Source organism: Stomoxys calcitrans, chromosome 2 (assembly GCF_963082655.1).
Source record: "Stomoxys calcitrans chromosome 2, idStoCalc2.1, whole genome shotgun sequence".
Lineage (NCBI taxonomy): Eukaryota > Metazoa > Arthropoda > Insecta > Diptera > Muscidae > Stomoxys > Stomoxys calcitrans.
The window spans coordinates 115,438,501-115,457,066 of record NC_081553.1 but is presented as its reverse complement, the minus strand read 5'-3'; the positions used below and the strand labels follow the sequence as shown (position 1 = coordinate 115,457,066).

The 18,566-nt window shown below is 39.2% G+C and overlaps 1 protein-coding gene across 1 annotated transcript; it reads right to left on the bottom strand.

The window, feature by feature from the left end:
• Positions 1–12,162: 12,162 nt before the first annotated feature.
• Positions 12,163–17,674, bottom strand: LOC131994738 (uncharacterized). The gene is made up of 2 exons (XM_059361604.1): positions 17,122–17,674; positions 12,163–12,242 (listed from the first exon to the last, which is right to left on the bottom strand). Exons 1-2 carry the CDS (start codon positions 17,672–17,674, stop codon positions 12,163–12,165), a joined length of 633 nt encoding a protein of 210 aa, XP_059217587.1.
• Positions 17,675–18,566: the final 892 nt, after the last annotated feature.

Below are 18,566 nucleotides of genomic sequence, written 5' to 3'. Positions count from 1 at the left end.
AGGCTCATTTCTGGTTGAATGGCTACGTAAATAAGCAAAATTGCCGCATTTGGAGTGAAGAGCAACCAGAAGCCGTTCAAGAACTGCCCATGCATCCCGAAAAATGCACTGTTTGGTGTGGTTTGTACGCTGGTGGAATCATTGGCCCATATTTTTAAAAAGATGCTGTTGGACGCAACGTTACGGTGAATGAACACATTTCGAACCGAACACTGATTTTGGTAATAAAATTCAATGATTTGCAAGCGTTGCTCGTTAGTAAGTCTATTCATGATGAAATGTCAAAGCATACTGAGCATCTTTCTCTTTGACAGACATGGTGTCAAAGAAATCCCACGTGATCTGTCAAATACTAATGCATGAAAATCCTAACCTCAAAAAAATCACCCTTTATATCAGGTTATGGACCGATTTGAACCATACTTGGCAAAATTGTTGAATATCATAACAAAACACGTCGCGCAAAATTTCATTCCAATCGGATAAGAATTGCGCTCTCTAGAGGCTCAAGAATTCAAGACACAAGATCGGTTTATATGGCAGCTATATCAAAACATGGACTGATATGGCCCATTTATAATCCCAACCGACCTACACTAATAAGAGGTATTTGTGCAAAATTTCAAGCGGCTAGCTTTACTCCTTCGAAAGTTAGCGTGCTTTCGACAGAGAGACAGACGGACGGACGGACGGACAGACGGACATGGCTAGTTCGACTTAAAATGTCTTGACGATCAAGAATATATATACTTTATAGGGTCTTAGACGAATATTTCTAGGAGTTACAAACAGAATGATGAAATTAGTATACCCCCATCCTATGGTGGAGGATATAATAACTCACTGTTTCAAATTTCAGCGAAATCAGGTACTAAATGCAGCTGTTATGGGCTCAGACACCTAACCGGGAAATCGGTCTATATGGCAGCTGCATCTAAATATAGTCCGATTCGAACCATATTTGGGTCGGAAAAAGAGAGGCTTAAGTCAACTCATTGTTTCAAATTTCATCGAAATCGGAGGGAAAATAAAGCTTTTATGGGCTTCAGAGCCTTTATCGGCAGGTCGGTCTATATGGCAGCTATTGTATATCCAAATATAGTCCGATATGAACCATGGTTAGGTAAGGTTGGGTTAGGTTTAAGTGACAGACTGCCATCAGAATCATTTAGACGTTTTCGTCCATTGTTCCACAGGAACAGAAGAAGGAAGATGCTTTCTAGTTTCTACCATTGAACCATCCATATAAAAAGCCCTATAACTTGCAGATGTCCACATCCGCTAAATCAGACAGATTCTCAACGAAATGAGAACCTAAAGTGGAACTCCCTCTAACTGCTAGTGCGGGACACACACACAGAAGGTGTTCTATAAGCTCTTATTCTTCAATGTCCTCACGGCTTTTGCAAAAGCCGTTGCTGGCAACCTTCAGTCTGTCAGCATGTTTCCCGATTAGAGAGTGAGCTGTCATGACGGACACAATGACTGAGACGTCTCTTCAAGCCAATGACAGCAAAGCAGTAGACCTCTTCAAGTCTAGATAAGGTCACATAGTTTTGGAATATTCACAGCCCCCTCTTTGTGACCATCTATCATTCGTTGCACTTCGGGCCTGGTCCTGAAAACTTAGCTTATAAGTCGCTATAGGCATACCCACAGATTCAAGTATACCAGGAATGTGTAAGGTATTGTAGTTCCTAGTCTCGCAAGCTCGTCTGCTATAGAATTCCCTGGGATATCTCTGTGGCCCGGCACCCAGAACAGTTGAATTTTGAACTGTTCAGCCATCTCGTTGAGAGATCTGCGACAGCCGAGGGCGGTTTTTGTGTTCAGAAATACGTTCTCCAGGGATTTAATGGCTGTCTGGCTGTCTGAGAAGATATTTATGCCAATCGTCGTAATGATATTAAATCTTAGCCATTCCACCACTTCCTTAATTGCAAGGATATCTGCTTGATGCACACTGCAGTGGTCAAGTAAGCTTTCAATCTCGTAGTTTAGTTTGGAACCATTCGTATAGAAGTCTATGTTACTTCTGTTACCAGGAATATCGTAGTTCCACTCAGTTCTATCAGGAATAGTGGTACAGTAATTTTTATCAAAATGCGGCTCAGGTAGGGTGTAATCCACAATGCTCCGGAACATCGGCCATTGTACCAAGGATAACACAGTGTCCGTGGCCGCCACATGACCAATGAGAAAGCTCTCTTAACCTCTCGGGAGTGGTCGCTGCAATTTGGGTCACCACAATGTCCAGAGGCATAAGATGTAGCATTAAACTCAGAGCATCAGATAGTGTCGTTCTGAGTGAGTCTTTGATGCACAAACAATCCATCCTTTGGATCCAGTTTAGTATTGAGCAGTAGGTGGATTTTTGAAGCGCCGTCCACAAGACCGCAATACCATATAACATAATAGGTCTGACAACTGCAGTATATACCCAATGAATGACACGCGCTCCTAGTCCTGGTTGTTATTGCCCTTATGGCAATTTTACTGTCGGTAAAGATGTTCACACTCGACGTATTCGCATTAGCACCACACCACTTCACGCATTCCGTGATCGCTCGGATCTCCGCCTGCAGGACAGTATTATGGTCAGGCAGTCTAAAACAGATCTCAGTCCCTGGGTTCTCAATGTAAACCCCTAGGCCCACTCTGTCCTCTAGCTGTGATCCATCCGAGTAACATGATCTTCCAGATGGCAATACTACGGTTCCGTTAATCCAAGACAGCAGCAGTTCTTCGCACTCGACTTCAAGATTCATCTCAGGTATCTGATCGGAAACCTCTTCCCTTTCTTCCAGGTTTCCTATTGTCGCCTCTATTATGCCACGATGGTATGAGCTGCTCCCATCCTCAATCCATTCTCCCATCGCCTTAAGTCTCATAGCCGCATTGGCTGCCTTACACTTAATTTGTATGTCAATGGGTCGGATATCTAGAATAGTATCCAGTGCCCTAGTGGCTCCGCCGCTCCGCCTATGCCAAGGCAAGAAAGGTTCATACTTCGCCGACTAGTAGAGCTTTTATAATAAATCCTTTTTATAACCTCAACCATAGTATGAGGGTATAATAATTTCTCATTCTGTTTATAACACCTCGTATAAGACCCCATAATGTACATATATTCTTGATCGTCATGACATTTTCAGACGATCTAGCCATGTACATCCGTCTGTCCGCCCGTCCGCCTGTCTGTCGAAAGCACGTCAACTTTCAAAGGAAAAAAGCCAGGAGCTTGAAATTTTACACAAGCACTTCTGATTAGTGTAAGTTGGTTAGCATTTTAAATGAGCCATACCGGTACATAGTTTGATATAGCTGCCATATAAACCGATCTTGGGTCTTGACTTCTTGAGTCTCTAGAGGGCGCACTTCTGGTCCGATTGGACTAAAATTTTGGACGTAGTGTTTTGATATCACTTTCAACAACTGAGCTAAGTATGGTTTAAATCGGTTCATAACCTGATATAGCTGCCATATAAACCGATCTTGGGTCTCAACTTCTTGAGCCTCTAGAGGGCGCAATTCATATCCGATTTGAATTTGAAATTTTTCACGACGTGTTTTATTATGATATCCATTAACTGTACCAAATATGTTTTAAATCGATCCATAACCTTATATAGCTGCCATATTAACCGATCTTGGGTCTTGACTTCTTGAGCCTCTAGAGGGCGCAATTCATATTCGATTTGAATTTGAAATTTTACACGACGTGTTTTGTTATGACTCCCAACAACTGTGTCAAGTATGGTCTAAAACGGTCCATAACCTTATATAGCTGCCATATAAGCCGATCTTGGGTCTTGACTTCTTGAGCCTCTAGAGGGCGCAATTCTTATCCGATTGGAATGAAATTTTTCACGACGTGTTTAATTATGATTCCCAACAAGTGTGTCAAGTATGGTCTAAAACGGTCCATAACCTTATATAGCTGCCATATTAACCGATCTTGGGTCTTGACTTCTTGAGCCTCTAGAGAGCGCAATTCTTATCCGATTGGAATGAAATTTTGCACGACGTGTTTTGTTATGACTCCCAACAACTGCGTCAAATATGGTCTAAAACAGTTCATAATCTGATATAACTTCCATATAGACCGATCTCGGATTTTTTAGCCTCTAGAGGGCGCAATTATTATCCGATTTGGCGGACATTTAGCATGAAAGGTTTTGCTTTGTCGTCCAATAACTGTGCCAAGTATGTTCGAAATCCGTTGATAACCTGATATAGCTCAGATATAAACCGATCTCCCGTTTATACTTCTTGAGCCTCTACAGAGCGCAATTATTATCTGATTTGTCTAAAATTTTGCACAATGACTTCCATTTTGGTCTCAAATAGCCAATCCAAGTATGGTCCTAATCGGTTTATAGCTTGGTATAGCTCCAATAGCATAGCAATTGTTACTCATTATCCTTTGTTTGCCTATAAAGGGATACCAGGCAAAGAACTTGACAAATGCGATCCATGGTGGAGGGTATATAAGATTCGTTCCGGCCAAATTTAGCACGCCTTTACTTGTTTGCTCTGTTATAATCATACATTTCATCACTTTGATCGTCTTTTACATAACATTTAAGACAATGTACTGTTATGTAACACTAAAAACTGTTCAAACAATAAAATTTAATGTGTTTTTAAACTATTTCATTAATTTTTGCACCAAAATTGCGATATAATTTTTTTGGTTTTTGTCTGCAGGCGCCACCACTGTGCATTGTACCATGTTTTTTGCTCCGTTCAAACCAATTAAAGCCGTTGCTTAGTATTCAACATTCCCTAAGTCAGATTACATTATTGTCTATACATTTCCAGACTACATTATGGTGTTAAGAGACTAAAGAAATACATAACATCTTGCAACTCTTGCGTTGCCATCAAAAATCACTGCTATATGATATTCTGCCACGTTAGAGTAATTCCTTATAAATGAAATACCTTCCTAAAAGACAAAAGTGCGTTGGTTATTGTAAAATTAGAGGCACTTTTACTGATTGTTAAAGCCCAACAAGACGTTCATGTACGAGGGTATACATAATTACCCATATTTGTGAGTGAATGCGGGTGGTATGTGTGCATAAGTGTTGTAAATAAAACCTTAGTCCTCTAAGAGGTCCCCAGAGAATAATTTGTTAGCAACGCATAACCCACGACAAAATATTATCCAAAACAACCCAAAAAGGCTGTATGAACGAATTTAAGTACGAGAATACCTTGAATATCATAAGACCATCCATAAACATTACTCGTTGATACCTACACGCAGACAAACAGACACGCGGCTGAAGGTGGTTAACGTCGCGACCAAACCTCGGATACATCCACCATTCATAACAGCTTTCAACAATAATTACGCACACATATGAATAAGAATACATAAATGAGCACTTAAGGTGTTAGTCTGATTCACCCTTAAACAGGTTTCATGTGATTGCATAGGCGTCCTACATTCAGAATGCGAGGTTTGTCTTACAGATAAAGAAATTGATAGATGCGTATCTTAGGGCGAAGTTAGATTGTCTCCATACCAGGTATACCAAATGGTAGCATATTTTCAAATTGAGGATACCTTCAATAATACATAGCCGAATCCAAAGGATGACTGATGTGCTTCACAGCAGCATTGAAAAAGACAGCCGGCTTACATACCGGATTGACCCGTTGGACTTCTTCGTTGACAAGGGCTGCCGCCACAGTATACAAAACACTGTCAAAACAACAACAACATGTAAGAGGACAACATATGATGAATTTAATGCAGTATTTAATGAATTTGGTCAGTGTGGCTAAACGCTGCAACCACTTCCGTGAGTATTTGGAAACTGATTTTTTGAGCTATTATCTTTTTGGTAAAATTGGTTTAAACAGCTTCGCAAGTTTCGTGTTTTGTTTGCGTTTTTCACTGTCGAACATCTTCAATTTGATCTATAAGTTATCGTCTTACAAACGAACAACACAAATTATTGAATTTTATTTTCAAAATGAATGCTATGTTAAATTCGTTAAAATTTCCTAAAATTGTGTTCAGCGACGAAGCTCATTTTTGGCTTAATGGGTGCGTATAATTCTGGCAAACAGATGCTACTTTGGACTAAGTAGGCAGTTTAGAAACAGGGCCATCTCTCGACAGATGAAGATTAAACTAAACAAGCCACTGATTCTACCCGTGCTGTTATATGGTTCTGAAGCTTGGGTACTTGTGAAAGCAGATGAAGCAGTACTTGGAGTATTTGAGAGAAATATTCTTTGTAAAATATTTGGACCAGTTTGCGATAATGGAGAATATAGGCGACATATGAACCACGAACTGTATGAGCTGTATGACGACGATATCATAGTTACACTTATCAAAATACAACGGTTGCGTTGGATAGGTCATGTTGTCAGAATGGATGAAAAAGCTCCAGCAAAGAAGTCTTTTGAAGGCAAACACGGTGGAACATGCAAACCGGGAAAACCAAAAGCCCGATGGAAAGATCAAGTGGTGGGAGACACCTCGAAACTTGGTGTCAGAGATTTTAAAATGAGCGCAGCGCTTGGAATGGCTAGTGGAACAAATATTCTCTCATAGCCAATTAAAGTAAAACAAGTAAAAAGACATTAAGTTCGGCCGTGCCGAACTTTGGATACCCACCACCTCGCGTGTATGTGTAAACCTCCTTTCGCCATAATCTGGTGAAAATTGGATAACTTATGCACCCAAATTCGGCACGGACATTGAGTTGACTTATAAATATAAGTCACTGTTGAATTTTGTATTTCAAATTTCAGCGAAACCGGATAAAAAATACAGCTTTTACGGGCTTCACACCTTTTATCGGCAGATCGCTCTGTATGGAAGCTATATCTAAATATTGTCCAATACAAACCATATTTGGGACGGACGTCGGGTAATAAATAGAGCTTTTATGGGCTTCGGACCCTTTATCGGGTAATAAATAGAGCTTTTATGGGATTCGGACCCTTTATAGGCAGATCGGCCAATGTCGCAGCTATATCTGAAAATAGTGCGATCTGAACCACATTTGGGTCCTATGTTAGGAAGCGTAAAATTACTCACTGTTTCAAATTTCAGAAATCGGTTAAAAAATAAAGCTTTTATGCGCTTCAGACCCTTTATCTGGAGAACGGTCTATATAGCAGCTATATCTAAATATAGTCCGATCTTTACCATATTGGGGTCGAATGATGAGAGGCTTAAAACTGCGCACTATTCCAAATTTCAACGAAATCGGATAAAAAATGAAGATTTATGGCCTTCAGACCCCTTATCGGGAGATCGGTCTATATGACAGCTATATCTGAATATAGTCCGATCTGAACCATATTTGGGTTAGATATCGGGAGGCTTCAAACCCATTGTTTTAAATTTCAGCAAAATCGGGTAATAAATAAAGCTTTCACGGGCTTCAGATCCTTTATCGGGAGATCGGTATATATGGCAGCTATATCTAAATATGGACCGATATAATTCATATTTAGGTCAGATCGGGATCGGGAAGCCTTAAGCTACTCACTGTTTCAAATTTCTGCGAAATCGGATGAAAAGCAAGTTTTTATGGGCATTAGACCCTTTATTGGAAAATCGGTCTATATAGCAGCTAAATCCAAATATGGTCCGATTTGGCCCGTTCAATAACTTAACCAGCGTGCATTAAAAAGACGTATCTCTGCCAAATTTCAGCTCAATATCTCAATTTTTGAAAGCTGTAAAGTGATAACAACAGACGGAGAGAGACACGGACATTGTTAAATATTTCGTTGTGTTACAAACGGAGTGACTAAATGAATATACCCGCTATCCTACGGTGGTGGGTATAAATAGGGTGCGTAAATAAGCGGAATTGTCGAGAGCGTAGTGAAGATCAGCCAGAAGCATTGCAAGAGCTACCATTGCATCCAGAACAAGGTCGAATTTTGGGAACCCACCTCATAGATTCTGCTTAAAATTTATTCAAAATAAATTTAGCATAATTTTAGATTAGGAACTGAACAAGGATGATCGGAACTGAACAAGGATGATCGGAAGATCGGTTTATATGGGAGCTATATCAGGTTATAGACTGATTCGGACCGTACTCAACACAGTTATATGAAGTCGTAACGAAACACCACTAGCAAAATTTAAGCCAAATCGGACAAAAATTGCGGCTTGTATGGGCTCAAAAAGTCAAATCGGTAGATCGGTTTATATGGGATATATATCCGGTTAAAGACCGATTTGTACCTTACTCGGCACAGTTGTTGGAAGTAAAAATAGAACACTACGTGCAATTTTCATCCGATTTGGATGAGATTTCGCACATAGTGTACTCTTATAACTTCTAACAGTTGCGACAAGTACTGTCCAAATCGGTCTATAATCGGTCTCTATTGGGGCTATATCAAAATATAGTCCGTTAAAGCCCATCTTCGAACTTAATCTGCATATTGGCAAAAAAGAATCTGTGTAAAGTTTCAGCTAAATATCTCTCTTTTTATACCCTCCACCATAGGATGGGGGTATACTAATTTCGTCATTCGTTTGTAACTACTCGAAATATTCGTCTGAGGCCCCATAAGGTATATATTCTTGATCGTCGTGACATTATTGTCGATCTGTCCTTCCGTCCGTCTGTCTGTCTGACGAAAGCACTCTAACTTTCGAAGGAGTAAGCTAGCAGCTTGTAATTTTGCACAAATACTTCTTATTAGTGTAGGTCGGTTGGAATTATAAATGGGCCATAGCATTCCATATTTTGATATAGCTGCCCAATAAAGCAATCTTGGGTCTTGACTTGTTGAGCCTCTAGAGGGCGCAATTCTTATCCCATTTGAATTAACTTTTGCATGACGTGCTTTGTTATGATATACAACAACTGTACCAAGTGTGGTTCAAATCGGTCCATAACCTGATATAGCTGCCATATAAACCGATCTTGGGTCTTGACTTCTTGAGACACTAGAGGTCGCAATTCTTATCCGATTGGAATGAAATTTTTGCACGACGGGTTTCGCTATGACTTTCAGCAACTCTGCTAAGTATGATTCAAATCGGTCAAAAGCCTGATATAGCTTCCAAATAAACCGATCTTGGGTCTTGAATTCTTGAGCCTCTAGAGTACGCAATTTTTATCCGATTGGAATGAAATTTTGCACGAAGTGTTTTTATACCCACCACCGAAGGATGGGGGTATATTCATTTTGTCATTTCGTTTGCAACACATCGAAATATCCATTTCCGACCTTATCAAGTATATATATTCTTGATCAGCGTAAAAATCAAAGACGATCTAGACATGTCCGTCCGTCTGTCTGTTGAAATCACGCTATAGTCTTTAAAAATAGAGATATTGAGTTGAAATTTTGCACAGATTCTTTTTTTGTTTATAAGCAGGTTATGTTCGAAGATGGGCTATATCGGACTATATCTTGATATAGCCCCCATATAGACCGATCCGACGATTTAGGGTCTTAGGCCCATAAAAGCCACATTTATTATCCGATTTTGTTGAAATTTAAGGCAGTGAGTTGTGTTAAGCCCTTCAACATCCTTCGTAAATTTGACTCAGATCGGTTCAGATTTGGATATAGCTGCCATATAGACCGATCGTCCGATTTAGGGTCTTAGGCCCATAAAAGCCACATTTATTAACCGATTTCGCTGAAATTTGGGACAGTGAGTTGTGTAAGGCCCATCGACATCCTTCGTTAATTTGGTACATATCAGTCCAAATTTGGATATAGCTGCCATATAGATCGATCCTCCGATTTATGGTGTATGGCCCATAAAAGCCACATTAATTAACCGATTTTGCTGAAATTTGGGACAGTGAGTTGTGTTAGGCCCTTTGACATATTTCTTCAATTTGGTCCAGATTTGGATATAGCTGCCATATAGACCGAATTCTTGATTTATGGTTTTGGGCCCATAAAATGCTCATTTATTGTCCGATGTCGCCGAAATATGGAACAGTGAGATTGGTTGGGCTCTTCGACGTCCTTCTTAAATTTTGCCCAGATCGGTACAGATTTGAATATAGCTCCCATATAGACCGATCTCTGGATTTAAGGTTTAGGGCCCATAAAAGATGAATTTATTGTCCGATTTCGCCGAAATTTGGGACAGTGCTTTGTGTTCGGCTCTTCGACATGTTTATGCAACTTGGCCCAAATCGGCCCAGATTGGGATATAGTTGCCATGTAGACCGATATCTCGATTTAAAGTCTTGGCCCCATAAAAGACGCATTTATAATGCGATTTCACTGAAATTTGACACAGTGACTTATTTTCGTCTTTTCGAAATCCGTGTCGTATATAGTTCAGATCGGTATGAGGTATATGAGTATAAGGTATGAAATTTTCACCGAATTTTGATGAAAGGTGGTTTACATATATACCCGAGATGGTGGGTATCCAAAGTTCGGCCCGGCCGAACTTAACGCCTTTTTACTTGTTTTAATGATATCTTGGATCTTGACTTCTTGAGCCTCTAGAGGTCGTAATTCTAATCCGATTGGAATGAAATTTTGCACGACGTGTTGTGTTATGATATCCAAGATTTGTGTCAAGTATGTTTTAAATCCGCACATAACCTGATATAGCTGTCATATAAACCGATCTTTGGTCTTGAAGGCTTGAGCCTCTAGAGGCTGAAATATTGCATGACGTATTTTATTATGAGATTTAACAATCTGCGCCATATAAGGTTCAAATCGGTTTAGGACCTGATATAGCTGCCATATAAACCGATCTGGGATCTTGAATTCTTGAGCCTCTACGCTAGATAGTCTTAGATTTTTACGGTGATCAAGAATATATTTACTTTATAGGGTCGAAAATGGTTAGATCGATGTGCAAACGGAATGACAAAATGAATATGCCCCCATCTTTCGGTGGTGGGTATAAAAATAATTTCGAATATTTCGAAAACCGGCTTAAGGAAAAATCAGGTTGTTGATCACCAAATCTGTAGTGTAATATTAAAAGATGGACTCCATTAGGAATGCAGACCGCTTAAGATTTCATATTTCATTAATATAATAAAATATACACCTCTTTTGTTAAGAATAAAGAAACATTTAACAGCTCCGATCTGCACTCCACTCAATTTTTTCAGTTATTACCAACGAAGACAATATTTCTGTGGACCTATAGGAATTTATGAGCACCCCTCTTTTTTTGGCAATAGACTCAATCTTGATATTAAAATATTGTTAGCTTCAGCAATAATTAAGAGTTAGCTAGAATGATTCCAATATTAGCTTTTTCGCTTTTTTTCTACCCAGCTAGGCCTTCAAGCAGCAATTTTATTCGTTGAAAGGCATACACGGCATTGGCGGTGGATTCAGAAATTGTTGCATGTGTGGGCGTCATGGTAAATGTTAATATGTATGTATGTAAGTACATGTCTGTGTGTGTATGTGTGACTGGGAGCGTTATTTCACTTTTAGTCATTTTACACCGTACACAAAATTGCTCTTATAGAAATTAATAAATTCAACTTTAGCCTGTACGTAATTTCACACATACACGCATGTGGGTATGTGCATACGTGTACTTGTGTGTGTGTGTGTACCGTTTGAGAGTGAGTGGTGGTGGGTGTATCTTGTTTAGCACTTTGAAAGGATATGCGTTTGTAGGTTTTTAAGGAGGTCGTTATTGTTGCTGTGAATGGCAATTGTGGAGCTGGTGTTGGTGTTTTGGGGGCTGGTGTTGGCGCTTGTGTTGGTGTTAGTGTGATGGGGTTCCTGTACATTTACTCTCACTGTTTTAAGTAATAAACTTAATTGAAAATGTGAAAACGTGTTGAATATTTTTGAATGACAATGTGGCAGTGGCAGCAGCAACAACAAAACCAACACCACCACCACCGCCAATAACAACAACAAAAACAACAACATCAACAATAATAATTATACGAATAATAATGATGACAATAATAATCCCTAAAGTAATTAAGTAAATGTATGTTACACGGTATATGTGTTACGGTAGCCCAAGTGAAGTCTTTTTTACCCGTCCGTCTTGTAGCTGTCTGCCTGATGTCTTAGCCATCTGTTGTTGCTTTTTGTGATACACTGACACTACAACAACAACAACAACAACAACGACATGACGAATACCCATAACAAATGTTTTATGTGATCCGTAAGAGATTGGCACACCGTCAGTTATGACAAGGCAACACCCACAAACGAACGCATGAACGAACCAACTTTTGGACACATGAAACACTGCTCCTTGCGCGTCTCTGAAAACATATAAAAACGCATGAATGTGTATTTTTCCGGCAATTTGTAAACAAACAACGCAAAATTACCTCAAAAACCTCAAATGGTAGTGTGGCCTTGTCTCTACATTTTATGAATACCTTGAGATATTAAAATTGCAAAGGAGCTTGTATGTCATTCTCGCACATAGGTCATAAAATATGTAAGACTGATGTTTCGATTAATACCCTCAAAAGTTGGAAGTCGTAATTGTGCCATAAGATTTTTAAATTAAGTTTTAAAACAAACAGGAAAATATTTTTGGCTGTAATTATCGTTATGACTTGCAGTGAAATGTTTTCGCAACAGAGATCAAAAATATAGAACCATTACGATTGGTGTATATCAATTCTCTTTTAACAATAATTATCCTGATAGGATAATAAAGCACTTAAAATTGGTTTTAATAAGACAGACTTGATATGTTTTATGTTCCATATCATAAGGAAGGGGATACATTAACTAATTAATGCTCATTTATTGAAGAAGTTCTAAGCCATTCGTTAATCTACGGCACCACCATAGCTCAGAGGCTAGCATGTCCAACTTTGACCCTGCACGCCTTAAGTCACAGCGAGAACATCAAGAAGTCAAGATCCAAGGTCGGTTCATATGGCAGCTATATCAAGATATAGACCGATTTGAACCGTACTTAACACAGGTGCTGAAAGTCAACAACTTCATGCAAAATTTTAGCCAAATCGGATCAGAATTGTGCCCTCTAGTGGCTCAAGAAGTCAAGATCCAAGATCGGTATATATGGCAGCTTTATCAGGTTATGAACCGATTTAAACCATACATAGCACAGTTGTTGAACAGTGACTTGTGTTAGACCCTTCGACATCTTTCGTCAATTTGGGTCAGATCGGTACAGATTTGGATATAGCTGTCATATAGACCGATTTCTCGATTTAAGGTTTTAGGTCCATAAGAGACGCATTTATTGTCCGATTTCGCTGAAATTTGGGACAATGAGTTGTCTTAGACCCTTCGACATCAATCTTCAATTTGGCCCAGATCGGTTCAGATTTGGAAGTAGTTGTCATAATGACCGATTACTCGAGATTTCGCATTTATAGTCCTCTTTTGCCGAAATTTGGCGCAGTGAGTTATGTTAGGCTTTTCGACATCCATGTTGTATATGCTTCAGATTAGTCGATATTTGGATATAGCTACCAAAACTACCAATATTTATAACCTAAACCACTATTGTGGTACAGGGTATTAGAAATTAGTGAATTTGTTTATAACACTTAGAAGGAAGAGAGATAGACTCATTGATAAGTATACAGATTGACTCAGAATCACTTTCGGATTCGATTTATCTATGTCCGTCTGCCTGTCTGTCCGTCTGTATGTCCATCTGTCTGCCGTCTGTCAGTCTGTCCATCTGTCTGTCCGGCTGTCTGTCTATCTATCTGTCTGTCCATCTATCTGTCTGTCCGTCTGTCTGTCTGTCCGTCTGTCTGTCCGTCTGTCTGTCCGTCTGTCTGTCCGTCTGTCTGTCCGTCTGTCTGTCCGTCTGTCTGTCCGTCTGTCTGTCCGTCTGTCTGTCTGTCTGTCCGTCTGTCTGTCCGTCTGTCTGTCCGTCTGTCTGTCCGTCTGTCTGTCCGTCTGTCTGTCCGTCTGTCTGTCTGTCTGTCCGTCTGTCTGTCCGTCTGTCTGTCCGTCTGTCTGTCCGTCTGTATGTCCGTTTGTCTGTCCGTCTGTCTGTCCGTCTGTCTGTCCGTCTGTCTGTCCGTCTGTCTGTCCGTCTGTCTGTCCGTCTGTCTGTCCGTCTGTCTGTCCGTCTGTCTGTCGGTCTGTCGGTCTGTCTGTCCGTCTGTCTATCTGTCCGTCTGTCTGTCTGTCCGTCTGTCTGTCCGTCTGTCTGTCGGTCTGTCTGTCGGTCTGTCTGTCCATCTGTATGTCCGTTTGTCTGTCCGACTGTGTGTCCGACTGTCTGTCCGTCTGTCTGTCCGTCTGTCCCTCTGTCTGTCCGTCTGTCTGTCCGTCTGTCTGTTCGTCTGTCTGTCTGTCCGCCTGTCTGTCCGTCTATCTGTCCGTCAGTCTGACCGTCTGTCTGTCTGTCCATGTTAATTTGTATACAAACTACAGGTCGCAATTTTCATCCGATCGTCCTAGAATTTTGTATAGGCATGTTTTTCGGCCTAGAGGCGAAGCCTATTGAAATTGAAAATCGGTTCAGATCTGGATATAACACCCATATATATGTTCGTCCGATTTGCACTAATAATGCAATAAAATGGTAATTTGTGAACCGATTCGAAATTTGGCAAGAAGGTTTTTCTTATGACTCTCGACATTACTGTGAATTTCGTGGAAATCGGTTCAGATTTAGATATAGCTCTCATATACATATATTGCCCGATTTTCACTCCTAGAGTTACTGCAAGCGCATTTATAGACCAATCTTGCCAAAACTTCATACAACGCTTTCCTTGACTACTTCCACAATGTCTATTAAGCTTGCTCGAAATCGGTTCAGATTTAGATATAGCTCCCATACATATGTTTGTCCGATTTGCAGTAATATATCAATCAAATAGTCATTTGTTAACCGATTCTCCCGAAATTTGGCAGGAAGGATTTTCTCATGACTCTCGACATAACTGTCGAATTTCATGAAAATCGTTTCAGATTTATATATAGCTCTCATATATAGATATCGCCCGATTTTAACTGCTTTAATTGCATTTATTAATTGCATTTAATGCATTTATTAACCCATCTTGCCAAAATTTTGTAAAACGCTTTTATCGACGACTGCTACAGTATCTGAGAAGTTTGCTCGAAATCCGTCCAGATTTTGGTATAGCTCCCATATATATGTTTGTCCGATTTTGAGAAATATTGCAATAAAGTGCTCAGTTTTTTACCGATTTTCTCGAATTTTTTCGAAGGCTGTCGCTTTTACTGGTGAATATCATAGAAATCGGCCCAGATTTAGATATAGCTGTCGCCCATTTTCCCTCCAAGAGCCACTGCGAGCGCATTGTTTACCAATCTTGACAAAAAAAAGCTTTCCACGGCGACTACCACATTATCTGAGAAGTTTGCTCGACATCGGCTCAGAATTAGATATAGCTCACATATATATGTTCGCCAGATTTTGGGAAATTTGCAATAATGTTGTCATTTTTCAACCGTAGTCATTGTAGTTTGAACATATTTGGTCGAAATTTGATACGGATTGTTTAATAGTCCATCTGAAAACATCCGCCAAAGTCCATCAAAATTGGTATAGAATTGAAAATAGCTCTCATATTGTACTTTTAGGGTAGGTGTAGGATATTATGCAGTAGGCACCGCCCGACTTTGGCCCTTCCTTACTGGTTTTTTCTAAAAAATTTAAAAATTTTTTGTACTTATTAGACCACTTTATGTCTGCGCCGAATTTGGTCCGAATCGGACCATATTTCGATAAAGCTGCTATGGGGGCATAAATTATGAATTTTTCACCGGATTATGACGAAAGGTGGTTTACATATATACCCAAGGAGGTGGGTATCCAAAATTCGGCCCAGTTTAATGTGGATTGGAAGCTTTAGTATCCCTGCAGTTTTTTTGTCAAAAGTGTGCAAGGGTACTAGTACTCAAAGATCGGGTTTCGGAAACTTAACTCGGCTTAATTTAACTTTCTTATTAAAATGTAAAAAAAGAACTTTTTCCAAAACTTTAAGAAAATATTCTAGTTCTTTTTGTTTTATTTTTTTGGGTTATTAGATTTATCAAATAGCTAAAAGTTTTGTACTTGTGTAGGAAAAAGTTTATGCTCTCATATTTTCTGGCTTTTACATCTATTTTCGATTTAATCTTTCCAAGCATTTATTTCTTATCGAATACTAAAGAAATGTCATCTTCAAATACAATTTAAGATATCAATTTAGTTTCATTTGTACTTATGTAATCGTATAGATAAGTATGTATATATATTTATACATATGATTGTGTGTGTGTTGCTGTGTGTGTTTGAAGGCGTGTGTATGTACATATAAACATGTGTGTATGTTCAATTGTATATGTCAATAATAGAGAGCCTCAGCAGCAATGAAGTTAAAATGTCATTACCATTGTAGCATTCATTCATTGTCCTCAATGCGATTGATCGAAATGAACGAACGTTATTTGAATACGAAATTAATGAGAATGTTTCTTTACATTTGGCGGAAGTAAATTCACGTAATCGCTCTAATTAAGATCAAGGAAATGTTTTTTCAATGGTTTTTTAAAGCACATGTGCTGCTGTGTAAAAAAGGCTTGATGATATCATTGACCAAGGAAAACCCTGATTTATTTAAATATGAAATTTGATGACTTTTAAATTACGAGATATCTGTTTAACAAATGAAGGTCACATGTGATTTAAATGTACACTTCATATCTGCTTTAATGTAACAAGTAAAAAGGTATTAAGTTCGGCCGGGCCGAACTTTGGATACCCACCACCTCGGTTATGTATATAAAACCCCTTTCGAGATCGGTCTGTATGGCAGCTATATCTAAATATAGTCCGATCTGAACCACATTTGGGTCCAATGTTAGAAGGCGTCAAACTACTCAATGTTTAAAATTTCAACGCAATTGGGCAATAAATAAAACTTTTATGGGCGTCAGACCCTTTATCGTCAGATCAGTCTATATGTCAGCTGTAGGTACACACTTTTTAAAATTTTAGCGAAATCGGTTAAAAAACAAGTAAAAATGCGTAAAGTTCGGCCGGGCCGATATTTTCATATACTAGAGAAATGAAATCAGCAGCAAATGATAAATTCAGTGCCTTAGCGGACCAAAAATCAAGTTTTAAAACGACTTTAAAAATGTCTTCTGGAACAATGATTCGGAAAGAAGCTTTGCTACGCCTTTCATGGCACTTAAATTTGTAAACACTCAATTCAACATCAATGTCAATCTTGGGTTTTATATAAAATAACATGCCATCAGTGGAAGTTTCAGCAGCGAACTTCGCTGCAAAAATCGCTTTCTTATTCGGGGCAACTTTAAGTGGTTTAGGAGTCGTAGTTGGTAGTTTGGGTGTAGCCTGTGGAGTGTAAAATGTTGTTGTTCCAGACGGTAAGGCAGAGGCACTAGGAGCACTGGATAAAGCAGCTGTGTTCGATGGAGTCAATAGGCCAGAAGGCGGCAGAGTATTAAGTCTAGTGTAGTCGGCGACTAAACTGGTTGATGGTTGTTGATCCGTTGGAATTTCAATATTAGATGGAACTGCGTTTATATTATTTAGTTCATTATTTATTGTTTCGAATTCACTGCGAGTATTCTTAAAAAATGCATATAACTCAACATTGAATTCTTTGCACTTTGCACAACACCAACGAAGTCCTTTGTCTTCTCTTATGTTATCGGCAGTTCTTGCAGAAAGTTCGACGCACTTCGCATGTAAGTCGTATAACATAACCAGCAAGATACCATAGGTTCTTCGATTTTTATACCTACCACCGAAGGATGGGGGTATATTCATTTTGTCATTCCGTTTGCAACACATCGAAATATCCATTTTCGACCCTATAAAGTATATATATTCTTGATCAGCGTAAAAATCTAAGACGATCTAGATATGTCCGCACGTCTGTCTGTTGAAATCACGCTACAGTCTTCAAAAAAAAGATATTGAGCTGAAACTTTGAACAGATTCTTTTTTTGTCCATAAGCAGGTTAAGTTCGAAGATGGGCTATATCGGACTATATCTTGATATAGCCCCCATATATACCGATCCGTCGATTTAGAATTTTAGGCCCATAAAAGCCACATTTATTACCCGATTTTGTTGAAATTTGGGACAGTGAGTAGAGTAAGGCCCTTCAATATCCCTGGTCAATTTGGATCAGATCGGTCCAGATTTGGATATAGCTGCCATATAGACCGATCTCTCGATTAAAGGTTTTGGGCCCATAAAAGTCGCATTTATTGTCCGATGTGGCCGAAATTGGGGACAGTGTGTTAAATTAAACCCTTCGACATACTTCTGCAATATGGCACAGATCGGTTCAGATTTGGATATAGCTGCCATATAGTCCGATCTCTCGATCTAAGGTTTTGGGGTCATAAAAGGCGCGTTTATTGTCCGATGACGCCGAAATTTGGGACGGTGAGTTGTGCTAGGCCCTTCGATATCCTTTTCCAGATCCGTCTAGATCTGCCATATAGACTGATATCCCGATTTATAGTCATGGTCCCATAAAGTCGCATTTATAATCCGATTTCACTTAAATTTTACACAGTGACTTATGCTAAGCATTTCGACATCCGTTTAGTACATGGTTCAAATCGTTTTAATTTTAGATAT

Excerpts from the sequence above, each read along its gene's own strand:
- LOC131994738 (XM_059361604.1), bottom strand. The coding sequence starts at position 17,674 with ATGTTATACGACTTACATGCGAAGTGCGTCGAACTTTCTGCAAGAACT. Across the intron at positions 12,243-17,121 it reads ATTTAAGTGCCATGAAAGGC|AGACGCGCAAGGAGCAGTGT; the intron begins GTAGCAAAGCTT and ends ATATGTTTTCAG.